The 13,560-nt window shown below is 31.8% G+C and overlaps 1 protein-coding gene across 1 annotated transcript in view; it reads left to right on the top strand.

Annotated features, from left to right (window-relative positions):
• The window catches only part of LOC148274517 (sialin), a 121,067-nt gene that overhangs the window by 56,258 nt on the left and 51,249 nt on the right, over positions 1–13,560 (top strand). The window contains exons 3-4 of the mRNA XM_088237002.1: positions 1,562–1,719; positions 12,627–12,757. Coding sequence (XP_088093128.1) covers positions 1,562–1,719; positions 12,627–12,757 — 289 coding nt within the window. The remainder of the gene's footprint in view (positions 1–1,561; positions 1,720–12,626; positions 12,758–13,560) is intronic.

Consider the following 13,560-nt stretch of genomic DNA (forward strand, 5'->3'; position numbering starts at 1 on the left):
TTTTAAAGAATTGCATGTTTTTGTGGAAGTAAAGTGGGAAATGATAGATTTAAACTCGGAAGAGTTGTGATGACTCGGTAATGAGTCGCTCCTGACAAATTCACATCTTTGGCGTAAGTTTTGTTGACGTACTATTGAACTTTTATTATATAAATAAAAGACGAGTGATACATTAATCCACAAATTTGGAATATCCATTGACCAGTTTCATCGCTTTCGCGACATCTTCGAGACTGGTATCTTTATTAAGGAGTTCAACGTATTTATACAAAACAGAGGTAAGGATAGATAATTCAAAATTATATGAAAGTAAAAAAAAAATGATAATGATCCTTAAGATAAAAATAACTTTATTTAATTTACTTACATATAACTTTGAATTATCTATCCTTACCTCTGTTTTGTATAAATACATTGAACTCCTTAATAAAGATACCAGTCTCGAAGATGTCGCGAAAGCGATAAAACCGGTTATTGGATGTTCTAAATTTGTAGATTAAAGTATTACTCGTCTTTTATTTATATGTTAAATTACAATGAACTTCCATCAAGAATTTTTACTTACAAACTTAAATGTACTATTGAACTTTTAAAATTTAATGCTAACAAACTATATCTCTTAAATGTTGGCAAATAAATGTTTGTCGCGGGAGGCTAAATCAGCAGTTTACAACGGAATTCTGGTGCCACCTTTTATGTATGGAATTGGAAAAGTATGGATGAAAGTCGGTGGAATAATGTTGAAATACAATCTCTGACTAAAGCTGTAAAATTCTTTATACTAGCTGCACAAATGTCGAGATCCGTGCATTATGTAAGGCTGAGACCAGCACTATCGACAAAATCAAGAAAGGAGTCCAGCGTTGGTCTGGTCCATATGTAAAGCGAATGGACAGCGAAAGAACGGCTACAAGGAAATGACGCGAATGTTGATGGATCGAGAAAGGCATGGCGTGGCTGAATCTAACAAATACTTGAAGATGGGCATGTCAAAAGTCGGAATAATCATCGTGGGTGCATGGGAAGATATATGAATGTTGAGGGAGCGAGGTCTGTATGCAATGACAGAGTGATGTGGCATTCGATCCTTTCTGCCTATCCCCATGGGGCAACGGCGTGATTGTTTGTTTGTTCTTATTAAAAAAATATGCTTTTATATTCTTCATATAAAAATACACTGAAACATTATTATTCTTCTTTGTTTTATTCAAAAAAATAATGTATTTGTCCTATTGTCTGTATTATGGTTGGTAAAGATTTTGCATTATTATTATTATAAATAAATTAATGAATTAGTAATTGCACTAATGAATGAATTAGTAATAAAACTAATGAATTAATGAGTAATTGTATCACATGCGAAAGTTAGTAACTTCGATTTATTGCAAATAGAGTAAAAGGGATTTAGGGATTATTTTATTTTAGGGGGGTAGGGGTTGTAAATTAGATGGTGGACTAGTGCCCAGTGCCCAGCAGATCTTGGGCAAAGTCTTATTTAGAAGATACTTACTTTTATTCGAAGGCCACAATACTAATAATGTTTTTAATACATTTGTTCCAGGATGGCTGTCATGCAGAGTTGTGCTGAATATTATGGTGATTTTGGGCTTCATGTTGAATTATGCCCTGAGAGTGAACTTGACTATTGCCATTGTCGCTATGGTGGAACCCAGCGCCAGCGAGATGAATGCAACTCACGGAGTCCACAATGTCACATTGGTAAGCATGATCAAACCCCGACAGAACCCAATGACCAAGAAATTGATTTAATTACCACCCTTACTTTCGCGCATGCACGCGCTCATCAAAAACAAAACCCCACTCCTGTACCCCTCCTTTTGCACCCTTTCACACATAATTGATTTTTGTGTTTTATTCTTCCGGTGCCTTGTCGGGTCCCCCTGACGCGACGTTGGCGATCACTGCAGCGAAGGCAATGCTGTCCTGTAGCTCAATCACAAAGAACTATCGACGCGCTAATAAGTGACGTGACAACAATTACTCACCATGGATGTTTATCGTATTCCCGATCACAATGGAACACTATCTAATATCACTATCTAAATATTTAAATTGTTCCTTTGTCATTTTTCTTTCTTTCCCATCCCCTCTCCTCTCTTCATAGTATAGTGTTAATTTTTTTTAAATATATTTATTTTTGTTAATCTTCGCTTTTAATTTTTGTATAAAATTGTAAGATTCAATATGTCCATGTATTTATAATTTTCTCAAACTGAACGGTTTGGGTAGGTAGGAAGAAATTGCCTTAAGGCAATATGCCCGCCCTTATATGTATATATGTTGTATATGTATATAAAGTGTCAAATAATAATAATAATAACATCCGTGAGCACCTAATATTAAATGTCAACATATTTACGTTTCGTGACGTATAATCCTGCTTCGCAATCACATATTTGAATTTCGCCGGTGTAAATATGGAAAATATTCTGAAAATGCTATTTTTATTTATTTATTTATTATTTATCATGCTATTTATTGCATTTAGCCGGCGGTTGGCAAGCCAAATATAAAAAAAGCAGCCGCCATAGTGATTGTAATTTACTTTCACTTTTTTGTATTAGATACTCCTTACTATTTTGCAAATGCAATATATTGTATTATTTTTTATAGTAAACGCTGATTTTTTGCCAGTGACCTGTATTTATTTACGAGGAAAACAAAAAAACAAACCGACACGAGCGTTGACTTAGAGATTACACACGCGTTGACTTATGACCGCGATAACTTAAGCATGTTCATTATTGTTCATTGTGATCGCTCAAAGGTTTAGCATGTTTTTAAGCACGTCGATAGTTATTTGTGATATACTGCACTACTTTTATATATCGCAGCCAGAATGACTGCTTTAATTTTTTAAAAATTTAATTACGGACATTTATCTATTTACAAATTTATAGGGGTGAATATTACAAAATAAGAATAGTTTAAAACATTTAAAAATACTGAAAGAAGCATTAACAAACATAAGGTACATCAAGACAAGATCTGGACTATTTATTTAGCGCTTGTTTGAATCGTTGTAAACTAAAACCAAAAAAGTCCAGATCTTGTCTTGAGTTAACAATACGACAAAGACGGGTCGGGTCATTGGAGAATTAAGGCCATAGTTTGTTCTATGCTCATCGATGAACAGTTATTCGTTGTTTCTCAACTTACGAGTCAGAATATAGAATTTTACCTGTCCCATTGATGATGGCACATCGATTATATAATTTAGTATGCCGAATATACATAGAGTCAATATTAGTTCTACGTTTTATTAGTTTTACTTCAGAGTAAAACAAAATTCAGTGAAAACAGTTTAACCTTAACAAATTACAACGGGATGGAGAATACCTTAAATAAGGGAATATGGAAGTCTTGGCATTTACAGGGCTTATGACCTGTCTTTGGCTGGTTTAAGTGGCCACTTTACACACTGTAACATTCACCATTTTGCCTATGTTTGAACATCCGTATTTCTTCAATTCTTCCATTTGTTGATTTTAGTGAAGTTAAAGAGCTGAAACCTTTATTGTTGTGAAGAGATTCATCTGACTGAATTATTTCACATACTAGGCAACGCCAGAAAACAATTTTCCAATTTTTAAACTTCTTCTTGGACCAGTTGGTTTCATTACAATATTTAAGTTAGTCCAAATGATTGTAGACAAAAGACTGGATTTCACTCCCTCGGGAGTCATAAAGATTAACAAATTACCTTATTTTTCTTTCTAAACTGCAAACTTTGATAAAAACAAAAAAAAATATGTTTTTGATGTAAAATTCAGTTAAAACAGCTTTACCTTATTTTTTATTCTAAACTGCAAACTTGGATTTAAAAAAAAAAGTTTTTTATGTGTAGTAGTTACAAAAGTTAAAACCTTTAGAATTTATTTTTATTTTATTTTATTTATTTATTCATTCAAAATTACAAAATGAAATATTTATGAACTTATTAAGGCTTTTTAGGCTATGCCCGTGTCAAGCCACAATAAAAATACATAGTAAAATTAATTAGATCAAATTATAATGACATAGAATCACAATCTAGAAAAAAAAGGTAAATGTAATAAATAATCAAATTCCAAAGAATACAATGCAAAAAATATATTCAGAAATAAATTTTAAAATATAAATTATACAAATTAAGAATCACACATAATCAAATATACAAAATAGTGGTATCATTAAAATCAACAAAATAATAGTAAAATATAGTAGTATTAAAAAAAAAATAACACAATAATGCGGGTAAGATTCATCCGGGTGAATCAATTTACTTACTAGGCAACGCCTGAAAACCATTTTTCATTTTACAAAAGTCAACAGATGAAAGAGTTGAGGAAATGTGGATGTTTAAACATGGACAGAATGGTGAATGTTACATTGTGAGTGTGTGAAATGGCCACTTAAACCAGCCAATGACAGGTCATATGCCCTGTAAATTTATTTTGTTCATTAACGCTCAAGGGACATTTACAAAAAATACTAAAATTACATGCTAACATAATTAAAAATAAAACACAAAATATTTGGAAAAAAGATGTGAAATTATTTAGGCAAGAAAAATTAGAAAAGATATAATAAAAAAGTCATACAAAGTTAAAAAATAAAGCTAAACAAGAAAAAAAGTAGGCGTATAAACAAAAAATGCAAAAGTATAATTTAATGGAAATAAATTCTGTAAAGCAAAAAAAGTCAATAAAGTGTTACGGTAAGCAAGAAAGAAAAATGTTGGTAAAATTAATAATCAAGCAAGCATATTATTGCGAAAAAAAGGAACAAATGAAATACGTATTTTCCAATACTTAAACGCAATTGGATATTATAGCAAATAAAAACAAGTATAGCGTTTTATAAAAAAAGTTATACAAAGTAAAATACTTATAATAAATGCCTAGTCTTCCATATGCCCTTCTCAAAAGGTTTTACCTCTCTGTTACAACAAAATTAGATTTAAAAAATTTGTTATTGAATTAATTTTGAATGACGTATTTGCCTAACTACAAATTGGTAAATTCGTTATTTTTTATTTACATAAATACCATTCCTGGATTTGCCTTTAAATGAAATCTCTAAGCTCTGAAAACTAAGTAAAGATTTAGACGATAGTAAGAAGGCACCGTTAACAAAAATTAGGAACAGCAATTACTTGTAACATTGATCTTACTATGTAAAGGATACCAAATCTAAACATAGAATTTCAAAAGAGGGCAAGGCTAGAGCGTAATATATTTTGTAGCTACGTAGGTATGGGTCTTGCTTCCAAGGATAATAATTTTTATGCGAAACCGTATATTTTAATCCAAATGACTTAATTACCCGACTGAATACAAACGTGGGATTTTACGACATCCTGTCTGAGTTGGGTTATCTAAGATCGAATTGATGGGTTATCTTAATCCACGTGCAAAACTTATGATAATACCGGTACATATTTTATGTTGATATTTATTTTTTACATTTGTACTTACACAATCATCGTCTTGGTAGTGAAAGGACTGTGAAAAGTGAATTAAACATATCTGTTTTGTAAAAAATCTTAGAAATCTGATAAAAAGTATGAACACCACACGATCTTGTCATTTTAAAACACCGTTCTTTTGAAATCACGCCATTAAAAATAGAAAATAAATAACCATTAGACATACAATATTTTTTTAAGGTATTTCTGATAAAAAACATGTTCAAAGTTTTAAACAACTAAAATATATCTCCTTTATTACGCGACGGGCAATTCACGCCTCTTGAAATGTTGACTCAACTTAGGTACCGTAACCTGGGGTGACTTTACGCAATATTAAAAAATCCTACCCAATGTATCAAAATAAAATAAAACGTTCATTTAAATGGAAGAGTACGAATTTCACATTTATTGAATATTTTTTTGAAAAAATACAAGCAGAAAAAAAAAACGTGAAAATTAAAAATTTGGAACAAAATATCTCATACGGTGGGGTAACTTTGTGCCGAATTACAAAATCAAGCAAAAATTATATAAATATTGTTTTGGTGTATGGTATGTATACTTTATATCAAAACATTTTCTATTAAAAGTGAACACATGCAAGAATGTCAGCCATGGTAAAAAAATATTTTTCCTTATATTTATTGTTTAGATGTAAAATTATTCGTAACAAAGTAAAGTTTTGGCGCAACGTGTACCGTATATCTTGTTAAAAACAAACATCCATATAGGTAGATAGTAGATAGAGTGTCATCGGAAAGCGTCTGGATTTTATAACAAAGTTTTGTTTTTAAAATTATTTTTGTAAAATATATATATTGTTCATTTTTACTATTTTTAAAAAATCATTACATTACATTACAAACAGGCGCAAAGTCAAAGAAACAAGTTTATAAATAAAAAAATATCAATGAAGAAAGCTCAAGTTGTAACAATAGAAAAATAATAAGAAAATTACAAAAAAAAACTATAAGAAGCGAAGGGAGAATTGACTTAACAATAAATTATGAAACCAAAACAATAGATAATAAATTACTTTTGAATTCAGTACCCAATGTTTTGAGTATGTCCAAATGGTTGTAGACAGGCTGATTTCCTCCGTAGGTAGTTATTTAGGTCTAAATTTGTTGCAACAGAGAGGGAAAACATTTTTGAAAAGGGAATATCCTTTATACTTTTGAATTCCTTAGGGCCTGGTGGTTTGACCATTAGTAATAGTTAAAAGTCGAAAGTAATAGTAACAATTTTAAGAGCAAAAAGTTTTTTTTTCGTATGAAAAAGTGAATACTTTTTCAAAACTTTACTACTCTTGATTTTTAACTACAACTACCGATCAAAGAAAGGCTTTAGTGAATTACCAAAAATCCTAATTCATATAGGTTTTATAATAATAATGATTCATTGTTTTACTTTTCTTAATAAAATAGTAATTTGATGTGCTCTATATCAATATTACCTCAGCTCATATCTGCAAATATCGAGCAGTCAATAATTTGTGGTTTACGCCGATTCGAGATAATAAAGCTTTTAGTGTGAATGATTCTAGTACGTTCTAGTACACGCGATAAAATGCTATTTTGTTTGCATCAACCAATCCGATAAGACTACCGTTCTCCTACCGAACCACTAAAGTGAACACAAAACTGCTGTCAACACCTAGTACCTACCGGTCTGGGGGGCGATTACAATTGGAAGATCCGAAGCCATGTAGGTAGTTAGACGAATGTACCAACCACTTCTCTACAAGGCTTTTTCCACTCAATTTCCTTAATCGAGACTTTACCTGAGAGCAGCCATCGAGTGTCGTCTAGGATTTTGGTTCTATTTCGCGCACATAACTGTATTCATCACCCAATCGGATCCAGACATACGTTACAGTCGAAGATAAATTCTCCTGAGCGATTGCAAAGATACACTATCGACCCTGTATCTTCGAGTTTTGAGTTAAGTACGTCGATCGAGGGCACTAATACCCCACTGTACACATATCTATGCACTGAAGTGATGAAAACTAAGTTTCAACAATGTTTGAGTATGTCCGAATGCTTGCAGACTGGTTGGATTTCCTCCCTAGGGAGTTATTCATATTTCAATTATTGCAACAGAGAAAGAAAATCATTTTTGAGAAGGGAATATGGAAGTCTAGGAATCGACATGTCGGTAGAGCCGGTTTTGTAATACCGAAGTAGATAAAGATAGAAGAAAAGTCAAGTATACTACCGACGTAGACAGCGTTCGTAATCGCCCTCCTGGCTTATCTGAATGATTACATGTTGGTATTAATCAGGTGACCACAGAGACGATAAGGTTGCTCATTAAACCTTCAAGTAGGTTTACAAAGTACCCATCAAGTCTACAAATCCCGGGACGAGAAAAGCAAAAGCCATTCAACCCACAATATATTTGAATCAAGAAACCTCAAAAAAGATAAATAATAAACAAAAAATAAGTTAACAACATTTTGAAAAATATTATTGAAGGCATAATTTAATGAAAATACCACAAAATTTGTGTGATTTAAACCGCTTGTATTTTTCTTTATTATGTTTTTAACTTGTTCAATCGTCGTCAAATCGTTTGTTTGTCTTTAATACTCGTACTTCGTCTTTATACGAGTGCCAATGGACTAATTTTTAAGAGTCCTTGTCTTTATGTGATTATCAATGTTACTAGTTACTAAGTTTGATCTATATCTGCCGGTCGAAAACTAATTGAATATATTTTAGTTACATAAATCTTTTCAGTCTAAACTTTTTAACAAAAATACCTTAACAAATAGTTATTTCGTCGCCGATCAGGCAAAAGTTATGTCTAAAAATGTCATTCGCAACATAAAATGATGTTCTTTAAGAGGCAACTACTGTCGCCAAGCTAACTTAGTCGGGAAAATGTTGACTCCATATTATCGTTAAAAAATATTTCTTTAAAAATATAATTATTTTTAACCATGGCATTATAATAACTATATTTAATATTTTATTCCTTTCACCAGCTCTTATAGCTTGCATCGTCCAGATTTTAGCTCTACAATGCCCGATGTAGACGATCTGCTACATATCGATAATCGGTGTATAAAAGGGATTTCAAACATGTTTATCACTCGGCGACTAGTTTATTTTACTGTAAAAATACTAGCCATTATAATTTATTTTGAAAAGTCGCCAACGGGGTAAAATTTTTCGATAAAATTTGAAACAAAAAGTCAGTTGCGCGTATTCTGTCAAAAGTGTAAATTAGCTAAAGTTCAAAGGGTGATTTCTTTGTTTTTTTTTTAAAGATTTGAAGTTATAATTGTTTCCGCAACTTTAATTATTATATAAAAAGATGTTTATCAGAACCGTTATATATTGTTTTCCTTATATTCTTGTGTTTTTTAACCTTTTAATGCCCGATGTAGCATATTGTCCACAAAAACTAAAATCTGAAATTAAAACTGAAAATATTATGTTTAAAAATAAAATTTTATTCCAGTATTTACATCAAGAAACATACATAAAATTATGTTTTTAGTTAAAATTGAAAAAAATGATCATTGAAAGGTTAAACAAGCAAATATTACTTAACCAATTTTAGCCACCTTGCTTCTTTTAAAACCTTCTAGATATTTTTTAATTTATCAGGAATCAGAAAGAAAAAGTTACCAATGTAATTTATTAAAAATGCCATAAATAAATTATGTAGTTTTAATACCTCCAAAACACAAAAAACTGATTTTTCCTTGGTCTTTCCTTGGATTTCTCAAAATGATGTTTTTTGGATTAGTAACTTGACTGAACGGCGACGATTTTTTTTAATTGCGCTATTTGATCTTATGTTTTCATTACTTTTCTTGCGTTTTACTAGACTGCCTTATAAACGAACTCAATAAATAACGTTTTGAATAAACTGGTTGAGAGACTTTTGCAAAGCACCGTTCAGTTTAGTGTTGCAATCCTTACATAACGAAGTGCAGTTGTCGACCTTGAAATGGGACTTGAGTTCAATACTCTGAAACTAGGATTGATCCCATAGGTTTTACATTCTTCTTCAGTAACAAGAATTACGCAGTGATAAAGATTCTTTAGAAGCCAAACACGAAACATCCCTTTCTCAGTCAATGTCAATAAAAATAAAACCTCTTACAGACTTTGTCTATTCAATTAATTTATTTAAAAAATAACAAATACATCACAAACTTAAATTCAAGACGTACGCATACGAGTAATAAACAGGGAAAAAAAACATATAAGAGACTCTTGTCAAAGTATTAGGAGAATTCTACTCCGGAAAACCCCTTCGGATACATGCAACAGATCAACATTCAGAGCGATGTTGTTCAACATATCGGTAGCCTTTCCAACAGGCTACTGGTTTCGAGACCTACCCGTATCTTCGTTAGGAAACTTATGATATGACCAAAACCATCTCGAGTTTAAGGTACTTTCCTAAGGTGATGTTCTTAAATTTTGGCCAAATTTCAATAACACGCTACGCTATACATCATTAGAGTGGATTTTCTTTGCATTACACGGGTTGGATGCTCTTATTTCATGAGTCTCGTAGAGTAATATGACAACGTTATGAACGTTAATGCGCGTGCGCGGAAATTCGAATATTTATAATAGGACTGGACTCAAAATGAAGAGTAGTATCTAGAATCCAGCGTATCTAACGAATACTATTAAGGCCAAGGTACATTGATATCCAGTATATTGATATAGGAAATACGCATACGTATAAATATTGTTTGAATTTGTAAATTGCGTGCGCTCGAAAATTTTCTGCAATAATTTTTGGAATAATTTAACTTTTTTTTTCATATTTGTAATTTTTAATACTCAAATGTATATGATTATCTTAAAATATTAAAGGGATGCGCCGCATCCACAGCATATGGATGGAATGCGCCTGATATACATGTCTTCAATTTTTCCATCTGACGATCTTTGTGAAATTAAAGAGCCAAAACCTTTATAGATAACGGTCAGGTTCACCTGACTGAATATTTCACCTCTATACTTGGCAACGCCTGAAAATATTTTGCAACTTTCATATTTCTTCTTGAACCAGTTGGTTTAATCAAAGTTTGTCATTTTTTTGTAGATAAATATTATTTATTTCAATTTCAATTTATTTCAATTTATTTATTTTATAAACGTTTATGTACATTACAAAATAGTTCAATGCATACATTAAACGAAAAAATTAATACTAAAATTTCAATATACAAAAATGGTAAAATAAAAATACCCATCAATTCTAGAGAAAGAATGCTATCCTCTCTGAACTTTTTTTCATTAACATGAAAGATGTCAATATCCGAAAAGATACGGTTGAGTAAAGACATTGCTCTTCCTACTGGCATTACCATCGGCAGGTTGGTTCTGCAAGCAGGAAGATAAAACAGCTTAAGCTGTCTAAGGTAGTCATTAAGAACATAAAGAAAAATACTTTCCGTTGCACCTATGTTGATCGTAATACCACGGATTAATCGGAAAAAATACATAAGGAAGTATGCATTTCTTCTTTTTTCCAAACTATTGTAGCCAAGCATTCCCAGTATGAAGTCAGACGGGTACAACCACGGATAATATCCGCACTCCCTTAAGTAAAGATATTATATTCCCTTCTCTGATATATTCTCCATCTCTGTTGTAGTATGAGGTTAAATCCTTTTTTTTTTTATCAATATGATCAATCTCAAAATATTGTTGATTTCTAAGCTTGCTACTATTCGTTGTTCGAAACATTAACAAAAGACGCTTCGAGAATTTTCTTTGAGATCAACAAAACAACACGCTTTGTATTTAATTAGTTTGCACATCGTGTAAGGTCAAAAATACAAAGTAACATTCATTACCGTTAATTTATTAGATAAATCGTTGCTTTGTGGATAAAGGCAAAATGAAGAGAGATCAAATGAAGCCGATACTACAATACGATACATGCATTCCTGCATAGTCTTGACGTTATCTTTATGCACTGCAAGTTTATAATAACGGTAATTAAATCGATAACATGAAAAATGATAACCGTAACGTTGAATACAAGTGCGGTCAATTTAGAATAATGGTCTACATCAGGTATGGGTGACCTTTATCTAGTTTGGGCCAGATTGTCAATTTTCCCCGAGTTGGGAGCCGAATATTAGAATAATCTTAGAGTAATAACACGCCTATAGCTAATGATAGAGTCGCCCATACGGACAAACACCATTTACGATTATTAACCATGAAGTTAGCTAAAGCTTACAGTAGTACAACAGGCCGTAGGTACTCGGGTCGAGAATTACAAGCGCAAACCGAAACCGTCCGTTACACGTTTGTTGTTAAACTAAAAACCAAACAAAAAAATGGAACGTTTTTTTCTATGCAAAAAGGGCTTCTCTCGAGAATCATCTCCTCAATTAATTAGCTCTTCCAACCTCTATCACAACACGGACTATCTCTTCGTTCTAGTAACGGAGAGAACCCTTTTAATACCATTTCATCGCTTTTATTTTCTTGCCTCCTCTTTTACAGTAGTAGCTGCTCGATTGTGGAATAATCTACACACTAATGTTAGAGACTCCCCTTCTTTATTTACATTTAAGTCAAGATTGAAATGTCACTATCTAAATATTTAAGTTGTTCCTTTATCCTTCTTCTTTCCTTCCTATCCCCTCTCCTCTCTTCATAGTATAGTGTTATTATTGTTATTTTATTTTTTTGTTAATTTTTGTTTTTAATTTAGTATAAAATCATATACTTGTAATATAATGTCCATGTACTTGTAATTTTCTCAATCTGAATGGTTTCGGTAGGTAGGAAGAAATTGCCTTAAGGCAATATGCCCGCCCTTATATGTTTATATATTGTAAATATATGTTAAATAAATAAATTATTCTTTTGAGAAAATAACCACCCATATGAAATAAAAAATCATGAGAAAGAAATATAATCATCCAAAAAATGTATGTAATTCATATATTAAAAATAAGGAATTTATAAAACATGAACAAAATTAAAGCAAATGGCTGGCGCATAATAGGAGCGTTTGGTGAGGTTTTAGATTAGGGAAGCAGTAAGTAGTAGTTTGGTTATTAGTATTGTCTCAATTATCTGATGATGTTTTTTTACCCCTATTTATGAGAACTTTGCATCATAATTACATTACAATGAATGTATTTTTATAGGAAAGCAGCATTCATCAAACTCGCTTCCAGTGGGACGCGTACGAACAAAACCTTCTTCTTGGCTGCTTCTTCTGGGGTTATATCCTCACGGAGATTCCTGGTGGACGGATGGCTGAGGTCTTCGGCGCCAAGTAAGTAATTTCAATTTTCTACCAAACGTCTTGCTGTCGTATATTTTATTTGTAACTGCGTTCAATTTTTAACTTCACAATATTATTTAAATTTTATTGACAAAAATCAACAGATCATACAACATCTATACTATTTATACAAATATTATAAATGTTAAAGTGTGTTTGTTTATTTGTTTTTGTGTTCTTTGCGTGTCAACGGAGTGACCGATCGACTTGATTTTTTGCACAGGGATAGCCGGAGAGATGAAAAGTAAAAATGGCTACTAAATTTATACACCGAAAATTATTAAATTTCATTAAGAACATAGTAAAATTCAGTAACAATGAACAAAATTATTTGAAAATGAGTAGGCGGTAGGGTGGGACGTCAAAATGAATGGCGAGTTATCTCCAAAATAGAAGCCAATACGTCTCCTATGGTCTATTCGCGTCGGAGTGTTTCTATACTTTCTCTGGGTTAGCCGGGTCCATCGTTGTTCTCTATTTTTATTAATAATATTAAAAATGATATTTTGTACTCGCGTTTTTTGTTATTCGCGGATGATTTAAAACTTTTCTTAAATGTGACAACTTTGGATAATTTTCGTCTTCTCCAAGGAGATATATCTAATATATGTGAATGGGGAAGACGAAACAAACTTAGGTTTAATGTTTCCAAATGTTCGGTCACGCCTTTCACTAGGGCCCAAAAAACTTTTTTTTTTTTGCTACAAAATGAATGACCAGAATCTGACACGAACATCGAATGAAGGATCTGGGCGTTAGATTTGTGAGCACCCTAACATTTCATGATCACATAG

Source organism: Micrasema longulum, unplaced genomic scaffold (assembly GCF_059751315.1).
Source record: "Micrasema longulum isolate JH-2025_06_02 unplaced genomic scaffold, ASM5975131v1 h1tg001633l, whole genome shotgun sequence".
NCBI classification, from domain to species: domain Eukaryota; kingdom Metazoa; phylum Arthropoda; class Insecta; order Trichoptera; family Brachycentridae; genus Micrasema; species Micrasema longulum.